Below are 21,789 nucleotides of genomic sequence, written 5' to 3'. Positions count from 1 at the left end.
GGAAGTCTTAACAATTTTTCAAACTAATAACCTTTAGATCGTCTGTAAGCCGAATCTGTGAAGCTTATATTTGCACAAAAGCTATTTCCTAGTAAGAACTGCTCAGCTCTAGTCCGTGTGATTATTCCTTACTGACTGTTGCTTTAATGAGTAAACACAATGAATACGTTAAATACTCAGCAATGACATCTTTTAAAATTAAAAAGAAAGTATTTTCCTGTTAGGTGCTTTTTTTTCCTCTTTAATTAAGTACAGATATGTCTTACCCTGAATAACAGTTGTTTTACTTGTTTGTGTAAAACATATAAATTCAGTGAATATGTGCAGAATGGGAACATTAAAGGTCATAGCCTAGAATTGTTATTTATGTGCACCGCGATCTCACGTAACACTGTTAAAGGCAAAAAAATCATGATTTTTAAAATATATATTTCTTTTTTATCTTTTAGGCAGTATTTTGCATTTCTGCAGAGCTTTGCACAGATCCTGTTCCCATGCAAACTGATGAGGGAGAAATACTGGAGGAAGGCAGTCCCAAGGTCAGTGAGGTAAATGTCACTGTGTTTTGGAGGAATGAGAGCTTGCTTGGCTGAAATGGAGGATACGTGGAGTGAACATTGACTGCTGGTGGTATTTTTAACAAATACCTGCATGCAAATAAATAATATTTATTACCCTGGAGATATTTTAAAAATAAAGTTTTTAAAGGCCTTTAGAAAGATGACCTTTTTTGCCATCTACTAAGGACTGGAACGTGTGTCTTCGGGCACTTCCAGGAAGGAAAGAGGAAACTCTTGTAAAGAAGTACTAACCTTGATTGTATTCCATTTGTTAGAACTGGAAGGGCTTGTCAAGCTTTCTGTCCTACTCACTCACCCTCTCAACTGACTTAAAGAATTAGGCATGTGGGCCCTTAGGTGCAGGTGTCAGCATTTGTGGATTACTGGCTGGTCTATATTCAAGGGATTCTGCTTCTTGTTTCCTTGTACTTGCCAGCATATGCTTTGTTATGAGACTGGATAGTATGTTGCTTTTAAAGGTACCTCTCATTCTCAAAATACCTTGTTGGGACAAGAGGCTGTAAAGTGTGCTGTTGAATATAATGTTGGTTGTGCCCTGGTTTTTGCTTACTTCCTGAAGATGCAGATGTTGAATCATGAATTACTTTGGTTTGTATAATGACATAGTGATTATCATATTCTTCAATAGGTTTATAAGTTTATTTTATAGTCCTGACTATCTCAATGAGTTAGTGTTAATTTTTCAGCTGATCTGTATTTAAAATATGGCTCCTAAACTTCATTAAATTCTGAATCATTATTAGCTTGCTTGTAGTTTTGCGTAAGAGACTGGTTGAAAAAGCAAAAAAACTAGAGGACTAAAATTAAAATTTGTTGTTTTCTAGCTGGAGCTTTTTGAGAGATGTTCTCATCCTTTTATGTTCTAAGAGAACAAAACATTTTCTAAGCTGTAGGCATCAAGTTAGGAGGTGATTAATTATTAGAGAAAGGATTTGGCAATTGTCCTGGATGTGCTTTAGGAATTGTGTTAATTTTAAATAGCTTTGAAGCAAGGCTCACTGGATTAGGAGCTGACAAGTGAAAACATATCAGTGGACGTACCTGCAGCCATCCAGGGTATTGAATATGTCTCTTGACAAGGATGTGATTACAAGGTTCAGTGGGGGATAAACATGTGAGAGGAAACATCATGGTGCAATTAATTACTGATTTTATTAGCATGGTTACTGGTGCTTACTTTTCACTAGAGAGAATCTGTGTGTGTGTACATATATATATATACACAGGTGTCTGTACATATGTGTGTATATCTATGGATATGTAGGTTTCATTTTTTTGTCTGTGTGGCAGGAAGTAGATTGAAGTAACTGTCTTGTAAAACTTACTCTTTTCCTCCAATGCTTTTCTTTGGTATTCTTAATTCTGGGTGTAATGGGGAAGGTTGTATCTCTATTCCAGCATTAGGTGTTCAAAAAGTTTAGTGAGCTTAAATTTCAAAACAAATCTTTTTGACTGACTTTGAATACCTAAGTGTGTATGCAGTATTGCTTCAAAAAATTGTCATTTAGAGAACGTGGGAGATTTGGAATCATGCATCTGGTATTCAGTGTTATTAATTAAAGAGCTATATAGGATCAGTATATATTAAGCAAAAAAGACTCATGGCTACATCTAGAACTTCTCCCCATCCTGTGATGTACAGGACTATGCACGGAAGTGTATTTTTCAGTGTTTCTTTAGTCTGTAAATGATTATGCTCTCTTTCCTGGTCTCAGGAGAGTTTTATATCTATAACAGTTGAAGGATTTGTCCTAGAAAAATTTAGGCAAGGTATATTCCACTATATTGTCTTGTATCATTAAAATGATGTCCTTAATTTACAAATGTTTACATGATCTACTGAGCCATTTTCATAAAGATACGTTTCTCTAAGAAATATTTTTTACAACTTCAGTAACATAGTTCAGGTTTTTTGCTTCTGTCAGGACTTCTTCCCCCCTGCCCCACCCCCCCACCTTCCTCCAGGCAGATGACATGAATTTTTTTGGAAGAAGTTAGTTTTGTGCTTTGAAGACACTAATATAACTATCTATTAATATGTATTTTATTTGGACCTTTCATTTCTCCCCTTTTACCTGTTCCAAAACACTTATCCGTAAATGAGATCTAAATATGTAGTTATGTTTATTGTTCAGATCAGTGGATCTTTTATTCTGTGTTTTTCTAGGTGTTTGTTTTTATACCCATATTTAAGTACCAGCAATCCTTTTGGACCCCACTCAGTTTACACTCTGTCCTCAAAAATCTTTACCTATCTTTTTGCCTTCACTAGAAATAATTTTTTGAGCCTGTAAATGATATCTAAAGAAGCCATCATCTTCTAGCATTTTATTTCCTGTGAATGTTTAAGAAGGACTTGAAACATTTCATATGTTAGCAGCTCCTTTGAAGCTCTTCTCTTAAACACTGTAGAAGTTGAGTCTGCAGCTCATAGGTCTTATCACAGAATCATATAGCTTGGAAAAGACCTTTAAGATCATCAAGTCCAACCGTAAACCTAACACTGCCAAGACCACCACTACACCATGTCCCTAAGCACCTCATCCAAATGTCTTTTAAATACCTCCAGGGATGGTGACTCCACCACTTCACTGGGCAGCCTGTTCCAATGCTTGATAACCCTTTCGGTGAAGTAAAATTTCCTAATACCCAGTCTAAACCTCCCCTGGCGCAACTTGAGGCCATTTCCTTTCGTCCTATCACTAGTTACCTGGGAGAAGAGACTGACCCCCACCTCTCTACAACCTCCTTTCAGGTAGTTGTAGAGGGGGTAGTAAGGTTTCCCCTGAGCCTCCGTTCCTCCAGGCTAAACAACCCCAGTTCCCTCAGCCGCTCCTCATAAGACTTGGGCTCTAGACCCTTCATCAGCTTCATTGCCCTTCTTTGGACACGCTCCAGCACCTCAATGTCTTTCTTGTGGTGAGGGGCCCAAAACTGAACACAGTATTCGAGATCAGTAAATGCTGATTAAGCACATTCCAGCTACTTCAGTGACGATAAGTTTGATTATATCATATATGAGGTCAGATTAAGGCCCCATTCTTAGCCTTTTTTCTGAATAATTCATTTCTAGCCAAAAAGAGAATTTTGCATGTGATGCAAAGAATGAAATTACTGTTTATGGTGATTTGTAGCATCTTTTATTGGCTGCCTCAGAATAATGATGAAATAAAAGTGGGGAAGCTTTCAGTCTTGAAATTATTTCTTCAGTCTTGTAGGACTTCAACAACAGTATTAAAGCTATTGTTGCAAAAGGTGGAGGAAAAGATTGTAGAATTTATTTTTACACTTTTTTGTTTGTGTCTTAACCTATATTTTATGTTAGTATCTTAAAAGCCTCTTTATGTTCAAAAGACAAAGCCCCAGGCCTACATGCTGGAATGCCTTTATCAGCTACACTTGAAGCATTTCTGTTGAGTAGTAAATGGCCTCGCTGTGATTGTGCTTGATACTTTTTTTTTTCTTTTCGGAATGCAAGATGCTCAGGGGTCTGGTAGGTACTTCCCCACAGTTCAGAATTTCTCTCTTACTCGGTTTTGGTCTTGACAAGAAGTGGGAAACCTACATTTGGGCTTCTTGCGGAATGTTCTTGTTATGACTTCACCTGAATTTAAATTGAAAAGCACTTGAACAAGCATACATGGAAAATTCTTTAGACTCTGTAGCAGAGTCTAAGAAGGGTCTTTTCCAAAATGTCACCTGACAATCACTTCTGACATTGTCTTAAGCTCATCTCGAGTTGAAAATTGATCTTATTTTTCATAAGTATGCATTGAACTTGAGGGAAAGAAAGTAAATCCACTAACTTATAGAGATGTCTTTGTTATATTGATATCAAGGTGTTTTGTCTTTATTTATCACCATGGAAAGACATGCTCATAATTTATCTTTGTAAAGAGTAAGGCTCACTACATGAAGCTCTGTATCTCAGAGTGTTAATAACTGACTCTTCTGACTCTGCAAAACAACAAAGTAAGAGGGTTCCTGTTGATACATATTGCAGGAAAAGAAGTGATTAGACTAATAGTCTCAGTTACCTGGACTGCAGATCCTATGACCAGTTATCAATATTTGTTTCCAGAGTCTTCAGTTCAAAGAATATTTAATTGATAGAAAAGATGTCACTCGCTTTGCTTTTCATGTTCTTGCCCAGTAGCATGGTGAGAGACAGTATGTTAATGCTGTCAGCAGTCCTAACCACTAAGGTGGCTTGGTACTTCTCTTCTGGAATCACAAGAGTATAACTTGAGGAACGAAATTTATTGTAGATTGAGGTATACTTGATTGAAGTATTCTAGGGTGTCAAGGATGACAACAGAATCATCTTTCATGGAGATACCATGAACATTAGGATATAAAGATTTGGGTACTGCAAGAATTAACTTTCTTATGGTGCCAGTCTGAAAATAACCTAAAAAGTTATAGATGAAGACTATCATAGAGTGGAAAACAAATTATATATCATGCTTTATTCCTTGTGAACTGGTTTGGTTCTATAACTGTTTCAGATTTTCTGGCATCCTAGGCTGTATAGTATTCTGAGATATCAAGACCAAGCCTTGAAGAGAAAAGATTTCTTTCTGGTTTTGAAAAAGAAAAAATATTGTGCCTCATGTAGAGCTGAGCAGGTCACTTTAAAGACTAAATATTTACGTGCTTTGAACTAATTAACATTGTGAGATATGATTAGAAATTTAATCCCTGCAGTCAGGCATCATGAAGAATGATAATCTTGCTTGACTCCTATCAACCTGGTGGCACAGCTACAAAAGTCGGTCTTCGTGCTTGCCTTTGCCACTCTTGAAATGAATGACAGAAATCCACTGGCAACTTCGTGGTAATTAAGCTTAAGGAAAGTTACTGATGGACTTAGTTCTCCCATTAATGTTTGCTTCCCCCAGTGTTGTTAATGCATACTTTTTTTTTTTTTAAATTGTGTTGTGGTAGTTTAGTTGTCCTCTCGCTCTTCTCAGTTTTGCATACTTGGGAAGTTTCTACAATTCTTCCCTTTAATTTTTTGGCAGTGTGTCTTTTTGTCATTGCATGCTCTTTCCCTTTCTCTCCCCCACGCCCCACCCCATAGGCTGCTTTTGGAGAAACTTACTGTCTTGGTAGTTTTGTTGCCAGGGCTTTTCATCTTAACTGGTTCCATTGTTTGATCTCACAGTTTCTTCCTTGTTGTCAGACTGTCAGAAAATACTCTTTCTGTTAAAATGGCATCAACATGGTAAAGACAGCTGGCACCTGTCAATAGCATGCTCTTGATTCTAATAATTACCTAATATTAGCATTATAAAGAGGGGAAACAACCTGTACAGGAGTAAGCTTTTCCAAATGAGCATAGAGGTTTTTAAAGCATAGTTATTTTTGGCAGATGAAGAAGTCTTATTTGACAGGAATATTGGGTCTGTTTTATCCATATGATCTGCCAGTGAATATCATACAGCAAAGTATCCTTTCACTTTATGAAATAGTTGTGGGACAGGGTGTCTGGTTTCTGGCTTTTCAGGGTCTCTTTTCCTCCCTTCACAAAAAAAAAACCAACCCACAACAATTCTGCTTGGAACCTCACACCCTCTACTGTTCTTTGGATTATGATTTTATTTTATTTTCTTTAATTATATTTTGTGGTAGTTAATCTGCCGCTAATGATTACTAGGCTTTTTCCATTAACAGCCTTGGTACTCTGAAAATATCAACAAGCACTGAGCTTCTTGTTTGTGGCTGATTTCTTTTCAGCTGTTTTCATCCATCTGTTAAGGATTACTGCACAGACAACACGTAAACTTTGTTGCTCTGTTGTTCCTTTGCTGTAAAATATTGCAGGAGGAAGCTAAAATTTTATGCCTGATTTGAAGTATTTTTAGATTTCTTTCAATATTGGCAGGAGTTTTGAGCTTATGTTGCAAACTTCTTTCTCAAAAAATGCAATTGAAATTTTAATGTCAAATTTAAAATTTCCCCCTCCCCTCCTTGTTGTTCCTTCATCTTTCAAGGTATAAAAACCTATGAATTTGCAGGGAGGGAGGGACTTTGACCTAAGTAATTTATAGAAAGGTATTTGAATCATGGGTTTGATTCAGTGTTGTAGAAGGGAAAGGAGGAAAAATAGCTAGTTCTGCGCTTTTAATTCTTTGTGTGATAAAAATCTAGGTACACAAAATTTTGATGAAAAAATGTGGCTGCACAGGATTTGTAATAATGTTCAACACCTAGTAAGTACAGGAAAAGGGAAAAGATTCTGTATTGTATGGTGTTAGATAAATGTATTTTTATTCAAAGTTTTCATTAGTATTTATAGAAATAATTATTGAACTGAATAGGTAGTCTAGAAATTAGGTTATTTTTCCACGCTCTGGTGGCTTTTTCAAAACCAGTGACACAAACTTTAAGGCTTGTCCTGTTGTTCAGTCTCACTGTCCGGTGCCACTTAGCAAGCTGTCTTGCAGTTACCTGTTAATCCTTGTTTTACTTCCTTTCAAGTTGCTGCCCTGTTCTTATCTGTCAACATGAATCTTTCCCTTGCATTATTGCCTGCCTGTTTTCATCCTGGTTAATTCTTATTTTTCTTGCCTCTTGGTGTCTAATTGTGAGCTAGCATTTGCCTTCTGTTTAAATCACTCTTCAGAACTCTGTTGGCACTGGCTATGTGTTTTGTTTTGTTGTTGTTTGTTTTGGTTTGGTTTTTTTATCCAGAAGCATTCACACAGAGGTGATGAAAAGGTTAAAAAGCATTTGACACTTACTCAAGTATCTAAGCTCTTGCTTTTATTTCATATATGTTGAGAATAAAGAAACTTAAGCCTGCCTGAGTAATATTTGTATTTGATCTGTTAAGTTACATGTTTTTATATTTATAAACAGAAGCTTAAAATTCAGAAGGAAGTGTGGTTAGGAGGGAGTGTTGCCAGTCAGGATGTATCTTTCCTAAAAGCACGAGTGTTACACTAACTGCATTTATGGGTAAGTTTTATGCTCAGTTTTTGATAGCGGATGTTGCTTGATGCTGACAATAGTGCAAAAGTTAAGCTGGTGCTTTCTTTGTGTGGGATTTAGAATTAATATAGTAAAAAGAAAATCTTAGTTGGGTAGTTAAACTTAACACAGCATCCAAAACCTTGATGCCTGTATCTCTGGGGTTTATAATACTACTTAGTGATACAGAACTGGCTTTCTATTCAGATGGCATTAAATAATTTAAGGCTGAAGGTCTGTACAGTAATGAAATGAACAAAATGCTTTGTCACTGTAATTAAAAAAAGCTGTTTTCCAGTCTAGTACTGGCCTGGTATGTGGTGCTTTCAGACTTGATGGTTTCTCTGCAGTATGAATCCCTGCTACTCTTAAATTTTGGCTTTTTACAAAGAGGTGAACTTTCAACCTCAGTGTACTTTCTTGTGAATACCTGACAAGTCAGAGTAGGTGTCAGTTTACTCATGTGGCTGTTGCCTCTCCATTGGGTCCAGGAAAGTAGTTGTGTGTGGTTTGTTTTTTTTTTAACCACTCACCATATTTTCAGAATGTATTAATTCATTTTTGATGTCTGCTGGTGGGTTGCTTGTGGAGCTCCCAACACTTCTGTTCCCTCATCTACAGCGTATGTTTCCATCACTTTTCTGGAACAGGAGTTGTAGGAGCAGCTAGCCTTTCTAATGCTGACCTACAGCTATACTAAGTTCCTAAAGTCTTTGTATAAATTATCTTGTAAAGTCTTTCAGAACTAGAGAGGTATTCTGCCTAACAAACAACTTATGCTTCTCCCGAAAGGTAGCAGCTTAAGATCTGGTCTGAGCACAAAGACAATTTTTCACAACAGAAACTGGTGTCATTTTCATCATGCTCTGCTAGCTTCATTTTTCTAGCCTGAAAGTGTTACAGCTCCTTAGGAGAGTAATTTCAAAACCAAAATCTTTGCATATCGTGTATTAAAAAAATAATAATAAAAATTCATTAATCTCTCAGTAAAGAATCAAATTACTTAAGATTTAAAGTTAATAAAGTAGTCCTCCCTTTTAATGACATGTTATTAAAGCTTATAAAAATGTTATGGCACACTCCTCTTCTTTTAAAAATAAATTAACATAGTCCATCAAGGGGAGCAGAAATTTTGGGTTAGTTTTTTAACACTGTGGCCAACAAAAGAACCTAATAACACTTTCCTACAAAACACTACACAGTGGGACCTTTCTACGTGGGGAAAAAAACCACCTGCTTGTGAGTTTATAACTTTGAATTTCAAAATATCAAGGCATTGTAGCAAAGAGCTATAATTATGGTATGTGGTTTAACCCCAGCTGGCAACTAAGCACCACAGAGCTGCTCACTTACTCCCCCCACAGTGAGATGGGGGGGGAGAATCGGAAGGATAAAAGTGAGAAAACGCGTGGGTTGAGATAAAGACAGTTTAATAATTAAAAAAAAGGGGGGGGGGGAAATGCACAGAGGAGAATAAAACCGAAGAAAAAATAAGTGATGCAAAACAAAAACAATCGCTCACCACAAACCAATTGATGCCCAGCCAGTCCCTGAGCCATGGCAGCCCCTGCCAACCTCCACACACACCCCCACCTCAGTTTTATTGCTAAGCATGATGTCATATGGTATGGAATATCCTCTTGGTCATTTGGGGTCAGCTGTCCCAGCTGTGTCCCCTCCCAGCTTCTTGTGCATCCCCAGTCTACTTGCTGGTGGGGCAGTCTGAAGAGCAGAAAAGGCCTTGACACTGTGTAAGCACTGCTCAGCAATAACTAAAACATCAGCGTGTTATCAATACTATTTTCAGCACAGATCCAAAACATAGCCGCATACTAGCTACTATGTAGAAATTTAACTCTATCCCAGCCAAAACCAGCACAGTATGTTATCAGAGTCTACTGGCTTTATAAAACAGCAGTTACAAACAAGGTAAAATTGTCGAGGATTTGCAAAAGAGAATGTGGAATTAAACAGACGGTGCTACTTGAACTGTTGTAAAAGAATGCTGTTGATAGCTTAGCTGCTTGGACATTTTTAAAGAAATTCAGGATCAAGTGCAAGATTTTGCCAGTTGGGTGTACTGTTTTCTCCAGAGGCAGGATGGATTACTCATTTGAAACCTACTTACCCATAGTGAAGACTGTTAAAATATAGATACCAAAGTGAAAGATGACTCTCTGTTTTCTAGTCTCAGAATACCCTGAAGTGCTTTTGAAGCACAAAAGAGAAGGTTAATACAATGTTGTATTTTTCCTTCCCTTGGAAAATACCATCATCTGCCAAATTGACTTTGAGATCTGTAAGAACTGTCACCATACAGCCCTTTGATCCAGCCTTTTCATATGTACAGTTCACGTGGAGGAAATGTAATGGCATGGAATGTCGTTGCAGTGAACAGGTGTGTATCTCTGATTTCTAAAGAAAAAAATGCTTCAGTCTTAAATAAAACTCAGTTTAAACTCACCTTTTCCATTCTTTTAAAGGTTCTTTTTCATAAATGTTTTCTCATTAGTATTTTTCTTAACCAACAGCATCTCTTCTTCAGTTGATTACAGCAGTTTATAATACTTTGCAAAACAGACAAAAAAGCAAATAATATTTGCTTAAATTTAAGAAAGCAGTTCTGCATTTGAGACCTAACGTGGTATAGTCCCACTGTGATTTTGGAGACTGAGACAGTCAGGGACATTGCTTTGTGGCTTTGCTTACAGTGTCTCTTCTTATGCAGGTGTACCATTGGCACACAATTTGAGGGGTTTCTACCTTTTCAGAATGTTGCCTTTTGATCTCTTTGCATTCAGTATTGGCTTTACAGAGTCATTGGCAGTGGTTGTAGTCCATGTCAATGTGACAGGGTTCTTTATAATCAGCCACTGCAAACAAAATCTTGTAGATGTGAAAGTATTGATAAATGTTTTCAATCTTACTGTCTTATGGCAGCCTGAGGGCATAGGTATTTGGGGAGAAATTTGAGCCACGGACAGTAAAATCTTACTTTACCCTTCCAAATCATTTGTAGTCTGCTTAGTTTGGCTGAGTCATTAAAAAGTGTAAAACTCACTGATCTTGTTGACTTCATATATTTGCATGACCCTGCAAGGATGATTTTGTTTTCAGTTTGTGAACTAGATGGGTATGAATTTCAGTTCCTCAAAATTTTTTCTTTTCATTGGGTGTGGAAGAAGTGGGTATGGGGTTTGTGGAGAAGACCTTTTTTTTTTATTATTACTCTTGACACTAAAAATAGTAGTGATGGTCGTCATCATTACAGTAGGTAAGAGAGTGTGTGGACAACTAAGGACACTTGAACTCTGCAAAAAGGCATTGTCCAATATCAGTTCCCCCAAGGGTAAAAACAACATTAAAAGCATGTCAGCATTTCCTGTCACTTGTTTAAAGTCTGTTCACTGAGACATTTGGATAGTAGACAAGACAGTGTATTATGAAGAAGGGAGAATGTAATAGTTGTCTACAGATGCAGTAAGCCTGTGTGGAATTAGGTTGCTAAGAAATGTTATAGAAGTACTCTGAAGTCATATAAGCAGGTTTCAACAGATAAAGAGTTTCCACATGTGATTCCTAGAGAAATAACTTATATTCCCGTGGTGTTTGAGTTTTTTGTTTGAGGACAACTTGTAATGTATGCAAGGAAGAAAAGCCCAGGTTCTGCCCCAGAGATGAGTGGGTGTTTTAATAGTTTGGTGGTCTGTCAGATATCTAACAATTTTAAGAATCCTGAGAAATTTGGAAAAATTATACGAGCAAGCAGCATTGTCAGTGGCTCCCTTGTGACTAAAATGAGTTTGGATTTACATTCTGATAACTGGAGAAACTGCAAAGTAGCTGTATACTGTGAGTGTGAATAGCCTGTATTCCTTCTCCTTTTTGATAGTGGTCAAAAGTGGATGCCTAAGACAGGCTTAAAGCAGGGTTAATATATACTTACAACAGAATTGCTCTCAGCCTCCAGCTGTTTGTTGCTCAGGAACTTTCTGGGCCACTGGCAGTTTCTGTGTGTTTAGAATCCACACAATAGATTTCTCTTCTGTGAATGCAGAAAAGAAAGTTAGTTGTTCTTTCTCTTCCTTGCCTGTCTGGTCAGATCTCTTTAAGGCAGAATAATTTCAGCACCTCTTTGTATGTGCCTGGTTTATGTCACTTTCAGTCACTCCTAACAATCAGCAGAAAACAATATTTGTGGCAATGAAGGTGATTGAATGTGTAGTGCAAAAGTGTAATTTAGTTTTCAGTAATCATGATTATCATCTGCTTTCTTGGGGCATTAAAAATTCTTTTCGTATTTGTGCCTATTGTCCTTTTGTGGCAATGCATTATCTAGCTTTCCAAATCTTAAGTGGAAGAGAGCAGTTAACATGTTTTCTCTCTTCTCTGTCAGGGTGGTTAACAATGTGTATATCAAAATATCAGCCACTTACAGATGTCAGTTTAAACTGCTATAACTTGTTCATGTGTGTCTGCACCATAAATAGTAAATTAACTGTAAAATGAGTTGGATAAATAGAATCACTGGGCTGCTTACGAGTGGCTGTTCAAAGTAGTGGTGGGGGTGAACTGTTCAAGGGCTTTTGGGTCAGATTTTTCCCCTAAATGGAGAGTGTGAAAGACTTGTCATGGAAGTGTAAAAGGTTTTTTCAGAATTGCAGAAGTTAGCACGAATTCATGGCTTGTGAAATGCTAATGATCTTTAGCTGAAGAATAATACAGGAAGTTAGTTAAATAAAAGATGGGAATTACTCGTGTCTTAGGAAATTCAGATTTTTCTGGGATCCATACTATGTATATACAGAACACACTTAGAAATGGATGAAGTGCATCATCAACTGTGGTGCAGGAAAAGGAGAGCACTTTTGCTTACAGTCAGCATGCTTTATGCATTTTGTGTCTGAGATTGCTGAACTATTATTCAAAGCTGTCTTGGCAGCTTCAGAGTTGAAGTTTTCAAATGGCATTTCTAGATATCCTGTCATACCATAACTTGAGTGACTTAAACATCTTTGATGGTTGAAAGTGTTAACAGCAAAACAGTATCTTGCTGCAAACAACTAAGTAGTTCAAATTACCTTCAGAGCAAGATTCAGGTGAATTATTTTATATATAGATGAGCTGTTGTATTTTAAATACTTTGCAGCTAAGTAATGCATTTTAGAAAAAGTAATTTTTAAGTAAACTTTCTTATCTATGCAGTATGAAATGTAGCTGGGGTCTTGACCTTTTTAGCATTTCCAAAGTGTGACTGCTGTTTTCATGATATTCATAAAACTATCTGTTTTAAGCTTAGCAGGGAATTCATGTTGAGCTGCTGGGTATTTAACAAAATGTTAGGTAACAAACATTTTAAAAATTACATAGAAAATGGGCCATAGGTTATTTCTGCAGGTGCAGGTGATTAATTAGTGGCAGTTGGATGTAGAAGCAAAACTTCCAGTCTTTTAACCACTGCTGCAGGTTTGGTGCTTATTTAGGTGAAACATAAATTACATATTCGGAGTTACATAACTTCTCTATTCTTAATGATTAATTGAGCCGTCATTGATAATCTGTCCTATTGTTCTATAAGGATGATGCATGTTTTAATGATGGTATATGTTAACATGTTGGCATTTATAGTTAATGTTGTAACATTTCTTTGAGTCAGGAATTAAAGTACCATTAGGCTGCATATACCAAACATAGGTATTAGATCAGTGATTTTAAAAAGTAATTATATGTGGTTTGGGTGTGTTAACATTCAAAATTATTAGCAGGGAGTACTGAATGTGATATGTGACTTAGCAGTAGGATTACCTTAGTAAGTTTTCACTTCTCTTTTTACTAACAGGAAAACCAGTTACAACTGCACGATGGTAATAACATTGAAATGCTCAGTCTAGATGCTGATGAGAAAATTCAAGAAAATAGTGAGTAGGCTAGGAGATGGTTCATAACTTGTGTCAGTATTATTTGTATATCAAGACTGCACTTTGGCAAAATTGAGAGAAAAAAAGGTAGAAATAGGTTTAAATGAAAATTTAGTAACATCACAATGCTGTACAATATAACAAAATCCTGAAAGAGACAAAAAAATCAGATAACTTTTTTCATGCATATCTTGTCTCTAAGACTTTCCTCTGGTTCAGAAAAATACTTTGCTATTTCTCATTTTAGGGTCTGTTTTTGCTATTTTATTTCTTTTAAGTTTAAATTACTATTTCTAAGGGGTTTTTTAATGTGTTCATATGTGTATTGAAATTAAGATTTAATCTAAAAAGTATATTTTTGGGACTAACTTTGCTAACCAATTTGTGCTATTCTATGCATATTTTGAGATGCTACCTTAACAGTAATTTATTCCTAACAAAATTATTAAAGTGTTTGCAGCTAAAATTGCATTGAGTTTTATTAAAAGAAGTCAAATTAAAATTTTAATTAATCTGTGGCTAATGAGTAAAATTTTCCTTGATGCAGGTTGTCCAAAGTGCTCATAATAAAGCCAGGCAGAGAGGTGACTCAGCTTGCCTTTCATTTGTAGTAGTGATTACATTTCTGTTAGACCTCAAATTGTCTCTGAGATTTCTGACAAGTTCTTCTAACTGCTTGGCATTTATAGGGCTTCCATCACTGTTAGCAGTAGTGACTACTGACTAATTGCTTGGATTTTAACGATTAGGTTGTGCAATTCTACTTAAAGCAAGTATTAGTGAGACAATAGAAATGCTTATGGCCTGTTTACAGTAGCACTGTTGCTGCTGATGATTGGGAAGGTGCACTGGTGTTAATGCAGTAGTTGTGACAAAACACCAAATTTATCAGTCTTAAGCTGGGCCTGCTGTAGGCTGTGTTAAAATTTGCAGGTAACATAAAGCACTGGAAATTAATTGCCACAACCTACAGAAAGCAGCTTTTGACCTTGGCTGGACCTCCCTGGAGTCTAGTTGTACGCTAGATAAGGTTTTCAGTTCATGTGTGCTTGAGATGGTAGCAAATGAAAAATCTTAAAAGAGTCTTCATCTCCTGTTCACTCAGGGGGCTGGTTGCAGTCTTTTTTTTAAAACAGAAAAGAAAAAAAAAATTACAGTTATGAAAAGGAACTACTGAATGAGTGGGAAAAGATAGTGATAGTAGCTCTCTGATGAAGCTGCATTAGGATGTTTCTGTAACTGGTGAAGACAAAAAGACCAAGTACTGTTTAATAGCTTTTCATAATAAGTATAGGATTTGTTACAAGCATCTATCTTTTTTCCTGAGGAAATGTTAGGTTTCTCTTATGCTCAGTTTGGTTTTGGTGGGCTAGGATATCTAATGAAGGTGTTAAATCTTGTTAGGAAAATGTGCTTTCCGTCATCAGGATTCAGGAAAGATGAGGCTTTTGCCCTTGAAACTTTCTGACCCTTCAAAGTGTGGCTGACTTAATCTAGGAACTCCAGATTAGGTTTACTCATTAATCAAATCCATTAGGGTCTCATTGAAGGTAATTTTAGAAAGAGTAGTATGAAACTGTAGTAACAGGTGTTGCACTTCTGGGAAAAAAGTAGTAATTTATTATATCTAAGCTCCTTCTGGTATATTTCATCTTCTAAAAACTAAGTATTGAGTGTCTAATTGTGAATAGGTTTTTTTAACTTACATAAACCAATTTGTCTTTTATTATTTAGAACACTCAATGTATAAACTCTTGTAAAAATTTGGATATTCACAGGTGCCTGGATTTTTAAGGAAAAAAAGCTTTGAAATAATAAAATACAGAGTTCAACAACTTGTGGTACCTCTTTTTAAAAATGCAAGTTTTCTATTGACTTCCCCCCTGCTGTTTAAGGGTCTATTTCTGGTTCCTGCTTCCAGCTGACAGAATCTTGAAGCCTTCTCCATCACTTGCCAGGAGGAACAGGTGTGGAGTGCGCTTCCTTTGATTCCTGCTCTTGGAATCAATGGCTCCCTCTGCAGTCCTTTTAAGAGAAACTAAAATGTCAGATCCTCTGCCATTCCACCTTTTTGTCTTTCCTTGGGAGGAATACAGTAGATACAAGAGTTTTGTCTTACGTCCAACCTTCCAGTCTTTTTCTACATATTCAGGACAACTGCATTTCCTACGTATGGTGTAAGTCAAGAGAGACTGAAGACTTAGAATATGCCTTTTCAGAACCCTTGCAGTTAACCAGATCTGTTGTGGTTGCTGTATGGCTGAAACTTAGTGAGGACTCTGGGTTCCAGCTTCCTTAAAAAGTAGACTTAAAAGAGTGCCGGACATGATATGGGGATGATAGAGTGAAGAGAAACTGAGAGACTTGTGGGGAATAAATGTGCATAGGAATTTTATTAGAACTGTGGGTGGAGGAGGACAAGAAGATTTTCAGCTAACTGTGGCTATTATGTGCTGTTCCTCTCTTCAGTTCATCCTCAGGTAGTCACTTAAGTAAAAACTTAAAATACCACGTTCTCATCCTTTCTGAAATGTGATGTTACTACTGTCATTGGGAAAATAAGACCTAAATATTTTAATTTTTAAGTACTTTTTTGGATCTCAAAAATAACTCAAATATATAGCTGGGCCTAAGAACTAATTTTAGGAAAATGTAAACAATGTCTGTGGAATTTTACTGGGGCAGTTTGCTCATGAATTGTTTTCAGAAGGCTCTTTGTCAGAGATACTATCTTTGAAGTAAGATGAACTACCCAGTAAAGTGACTTTTACTTTTAAATGTCAGGGAAACCTGGAAATGGATATTACTTTATAAGCTCATTCTAGAATTTTTAGAACACTGAATAAACTGTGTAGCATTTTCTAGCAAAAATTTTAAAACCTGCAAATTTCAAAGTGAAAAATATAGATCACTGATGTTGAAATTGTTTAACATATGCAGGCAAGCAAAAGAAAATTAGAGGCAAGGCTCTGCAAAAAGAGGAATGCAAAAATTGCTGCACTGGATCAGGCCCATGGAATGATCTTATATATATAACTTCCCCTTTCACTTTGTGAAAATGATCTCACTGCCAGAAATGGAAAAGCTTTTATTGCTATTGTTCTGTAATTCTCTAATACACAAATAAATCTTCATGCATATAGATATATAAAACAAAATCCACAAGACCTGTGGAATCTGGTGTTGCAATTGATGTTTGTACAACAACTAATTTTTTGTCTGCTTCACAGTGTATTTTCCAAATAATTGTATATCCTCTTGTGTTGTTTTTTTGTGAGTGAGTTAGGTTTTATTTATATTGTGGTAGCAAAGGGGTGATGTTTGTTACAACACTGTCAAACTGTGCTTTTTTTGTGTATGCCTCGTGTGCCTTTGTGTATGTCATGTGTCGTCTTGCATTGAGGGAGATCTGCAGCCCAAACGTTGGATTTTTTCATCTAAAATCTTCCCTCTGCCTCAGACCTTTTTTTTTTTTTTATTCTGAGCTCTCACATTTTTAGAGTGTTGTGGAGGGGTTTTGAGCCTTCACTGTCTGCACTCATAGACAGTATTCTAAAAGAGGACATACTATGGTTCTGCTACAGTCATTTCAGTATTTCTTTCTGTATTACTGTTCGGCATAGTTTAGTTTTCCTTGGTGGTTGCTTTGTTTTTGGTTATTTGATTATGTAACTTTCTAAGATATTTTTCTTAGACCTTTCCACACTGAAGTGCAGGTTCTTGCTGCGTTGGGAATTTGGTAGGGGTTTTGTGTCCGTGTCCCCCCATCCCTCCCCATATATTACCTCTCAACATTAAACTGAATCTTTTCTTGTGTTCATAGGATTGTTGGGAAATTCAGGTTGGAAGGGGCCTCATGAGGTCTCTATTCTGACCCCCTGCTCAAAGCAGGGTCAGCTATGAGGTCAGACCAGGTTACGAGGGATTTTATCCGGTCTGGCCTTGAAAACCTTGAAGCAAGGAGACTACAAAACTTCTCTGGGCTATCTGTTCTAGTGCTTGACTGTCCTCATGGTGAAAATGAGTCATCTTCTATCCAGTCTGGACTTCTCTTGTTTCAACTTATGCTCATTTTTTCTTGTCCTGTCACAGTGCACCACTGTGGTGATCCTGACTCCTTGCTGACCTCCTTGTAGATAGAGACAGGCTGCAGTTAGGTCTCCCCAAAGCTGTCTCTTCTCCCTCAGCCTTTCCTCACAGGGCAAGTGCTCTGGCTCTCTGAGCATCTTGGTGGCCTACTACATCCACTTTGTGGATGTATTTCTTGTACTGGGGAGCCCAAAACAAGGTGCGTTAGACCATATCTGGAATAATAAGCACTGAGTAAAGGCAATAATTAGTTCCCTCATCTACTGGCAAGGTTGTTCTTAATAAAGCCTGGGATATTGTTGACCTTTCCTGCCAGGGCACACTGCTGGCTCATGATCAGCTTGCTATCTGCCAAGACTTTTTCCACAGAACTGCTCCCCAGTCAGTCTTCAGCCTGTATTGTTGCCAGGACCTCTCAGGTGTGGGGCTTCGTGTTTGCCTCGTCTGAATTCATAGAGTTCCTGTAGGGTCCATTCCTCCAGCCTGTCTAGGTCCATCTGAATGGTAGCCCTGCCCTTGGACTTGTTGACTGAAGCTCTTCACCCCAGTTAAGTATTATCTTAAAATTCTGATCCGGGTACACCCTACCGGCCCTTCAAGTCATTGGTAAAGTTGTTTAATGGACTTGTCTTAGGGTAGACCCCTGCAACACCCCACTTGATACCAGCCTTCAGGTAGCATACAATGCAGTAACCATTATCCCCTGAGCCTGACCAGCCAACTGTTTCCTACCAGTCTAGTTGTTCATCCATTCTAAAGAGATTTTTTTTTTTCTAGTTCACAAATACCCAATTTCTTGAAGTTCCTATGTCCTCTTTTAGTGCCTTGATGCATTTTATTGTTAGCTGTTTTATCAGTGAAAACCTACCAATAAATATTTTATTTCATGTATTGGAACAGTTTCTGTGTTCATGAGTACTTTATAACTCTGTGACTAATTTTCTTGGTGAACTTCTCGTGAGGAACTTTGTCATTGCCTTTCTTTTTTTCAATGCTGACATAATCGTACCATATCTTCTTCATTTTTTTATAATGCAGATTTTAGTAATTTAAGATACTTCTGCTTACTGTCTGAAGTAGAGCAAGCTGATTAACGTTTCTTAAAGTAAATGGGGTTTTCTACCTGCTTTAAAACAGATTTTGCCTGGATCTACAATCTTGTTGTTTCTAGCTCAGGCGATTTGTTGTTCTTAATTATTTGCCCACTTCTCTTTGAAATGGTAATTTTGATAGATATGCAAGCTAGATGATAATGTGTCTGGAACAGCTGTGTCACTAGCATTCTTCATATAAAATTCATATTAAAGCAACAGTTTTATTGGTAGCACTTCAGCAATTGCCTTGTCCTGGTGGTGGTCTATCAGATGTTCCAGTTCTCATTCAAATTTCTTGTTTATGATGTAATAAAATAATTTCCTGTTCCTTTCTAAGTTTTTGTTGGCTTTAAAATCATTGCCATTTTATACATCAGTTTTTATGATCTCTCCTTTTCTACAGCTTCATTAAATTGGATTTCTATTTTATATGGGAATCTTGTTAGTCTAGCACTATATATGCAGTATGTAGTGCTGCTTTACTCCCAAAGGCTGTATTTCATCCTTCTTCCTGGTGCTGGCCACAAACTGTTCCCTTGCTTACCATTCATATGAATTGTACTTGTCTCATACCAGCGACAGGCTAAAATACCTCCTGATTTCAGGTTGTGTAAGAGCAACTCTTAAACATTTACCCTCACTCATAGAACCATGCTGTTCTGCTATGTGGCCACAAATCTGTAGCTATTTTACCAGTTGTCACACTTATGTTTTAACATCTGCAACAACAGAATTAGTGGAATGAATGCCTTTCTCTTCAGCTAGACAGTTTTGAGTCCAAATGTTAGAGCTCTTGAGTGCCATATACGGACTGAGGTACAAATAGGTTTCAGTGTGTCTGATATGGCGGGAATACATGGATAAAAGTGCGAGTTATTTACAAAACTGCAATGCAAAATTTTCTTGCTTTCAAACATTGCTTTTAAATGATAATGCTGTTTTGACTGTGGGTCACATGGGTACATGTTTACAAATGTGACTTACAAATGTGAAATTACCTTACATGTATTTGACTATCTGTCTTCTGGATGTCATTACCACCTTATAGTTCATCAGTTTCTCAGTTCATTTGTGGTTTTGCTTAGGGCTGTGTCTGTGCAGGCAAATAAGGTAATTTCTGTTATCCTTGTTAGATGTCAATATGCAGATAATGGTTTTTGTCAGTATTTTTGACCTGTTAAGAGGATCAAGGTACAAATGAGTAAACTTGACTCCTTTGGGGGGGAGGGTAGGGGCACAAGGGAGAGTGGTTGCTGGATTTTGTTTTGTTTTGGTATTGGGTTTTTTGCTCCTTCAAAGACTGACTAAACCATGTTATCTTTACTGACTGAGTAGTGCTTCTCTCCTCTTTCCAGTTTAATGTAGTGGATCGTAGATTTGTGTGTGATTATGATTTAGTTGCTTTGTTGTATGGCTTATTGAGTATTGTGGTGTGGCATGTTTGCTGGCTTCACATGAAGTAGAGCATTGCTAACTGTATATTTGGATGTTTATATAAAATACTAAGTGCATGTGTTAAATTTTTGTATAAAGAGAAGAATATTTTGCTACCTGTGCAAGAAATTCTGGCCAAATGAAGTAATTAAATGAAGAGTGCGTAATTAATTAATGATTAAATATAATGTAATTCTTTCTGGAGAAATAAATTAGTGAAAATGTATGCTAAAACTGTATTTTAAAAGCAAACAATTAAACAGAAAACTTCCTTAGTGCCCTTGGAATCTTTTAACATGTGAGCCAAAGGAAATGCCTACCTTATGTTGTCATTGGAACAGCATCTATTTGAGGTTCCCTTAGGCCTCTTTCTTACCCTGCTAAGCTATGCATGTGCAGTGAAAGTCTCTTTTTCATATAAAAGTTATTTTTCAACAAGAAGTACTCTGCTTTCACAGCAGTTTCTGTTGGTGGTTAATAAGTTTCTTTGAAAATTATGATTTTTCTCCAGAGATGTTGATAGATGTAACTTGTTTTTTAATTCCTGCTTTATATGTAAGGCAGAAGTGGTAGAAGCCATACTTACTCAGAATGACAAAGGAAGTCTGTAACAGAGCAAAACTTAGAACCTAGATACCCTGACTGATAGTCTTCTGCTATAGCCATTAAAACATTCTTTTTCCCTTCTAAGATTTTCTGAAAATAGTGCTATAAAATGATACCATAGCAATGGGGTTGGAGATGTACATATGTTGCTAAGAAACTACATGGTCTCTTCCGGACCAGCCACTGTGATAAAGTGGCTGTCTTTAAGTTGTTGTGTATGGAAAAGGGCCACTTTAGGTGATGTGCGTTTTGCTCCACCAATTTCTGACCTGCAATGCTTGCCTTTGCAGATGGAACATGAGGATTTTGTAATGGAGGGGCATGGCAAGACTCCACCTCCTGGTGAAGAAAACAAACAGTGAGTCACATGTTTATTTAAAAAGGGCCTTACCATAGTAAATGGTGTGAAGCACTCCTGTTTAAATGTGCTGGGAGCATTGGTTGGTTGTTTGGTGCTCGCCCTTTTGGTTCCTTAAATATCCATATATAATAGTGGATGGTGGCTGAAAAAGAAACAGCAGGATGTTGACTTGCCTTAAATTTAAAAGCATAGAAATATGCGTTACAATTTCAGAAGGTAAATCAGAAGTTGTTGTAAAAGAGATAATCATTCTGTAAGCTTGGCACTGAGGTAGTGAGTTTGTATGTGAAGTTTTTATACAGCTCTTCACTGAAATAATGTGAAATGTGATAGAACCAGGGCCTTCCTTTTGGTGTGCATGTGGTAGATTGGTCCTCTCTGAAATACAAGCCTTACTTATTTAGAATGTGTTTTAATAAAGGAACAGAAATTGTAAACAAAATGTTCTTTCAAGGATGAACAATTTAAGATGCTGGTACACAGTGCTTTAGGGAAAGATGCTTGATCAGAGGAGAAAATGACAGATTTCCGTTAGCAAAAGGCACATAAAAATGGCTTTTTCATATGACTTCAAACTGATATCCAGTAATAGTTGGGGTTTTTCCCTGGGTTTTTGTTCAGATGGTAAGAACAGAGTATTGTCCTAGAAGTATTGCAGTGATGGTTGTCTTCCATATTCTTTTCTTTAGTTAATACAATTGTAATTAAATTTTGATATCATAATTAATTTT

At 36.9% G+C, this 21,789-nt stretch overlaps 1 protein-coding gene across 11 annotated transcripts in view; it reads left to right on the top strand.

Annotated features, from left to right (window-relative positions):
- The window catches only part of TNRC6B (trinucleotide repeat containing adaptor 6B), a 150,590-nt gene that overhangs the window by 22,495 nt on the left and 106,306 nt on the right, over nucleotides 1–21,789 (top strand). For 7 of the 11 annotated variants that reach the window (XM_072868687.1, XM_072868669.1, XM_072868644.1 and 4 more), the window contains exon 3: nucleotides 450–548. In XM_072868687.1, coding sequence (XP_072724788.1) covers nucleotides 450–548 — 99 coding nt within the window. Of the gene's footprint in view, nucleotides 1–449; nucleotides 549–20,987; nucleotides 21,056–21,789 lie in introns of all 11 variants that reach the window. The other 4 variants (XM_072868714.1, XM_072868650.1, XM_072868660.1 and 1 more) reach the window with 3 other exon arrangements.

Source organism: Ciconia boyciana, chromosome 1, assembly GCF_034638445.1.
Source record: "Ciconia boyciana chromosome 1, ASM3463844v1, whole genome shotgun sequence".
In the NCBI taxonomy this organism is placed as follows: Eukaryota; Metazoa; Chordata; class Aves; order Ciconiiformes; family Ciconiidae; genus Ciconia; species Ciconia boyciana.
This window is presented reverse-complemented; position numbering and strand designations above follow the sequence as displayed.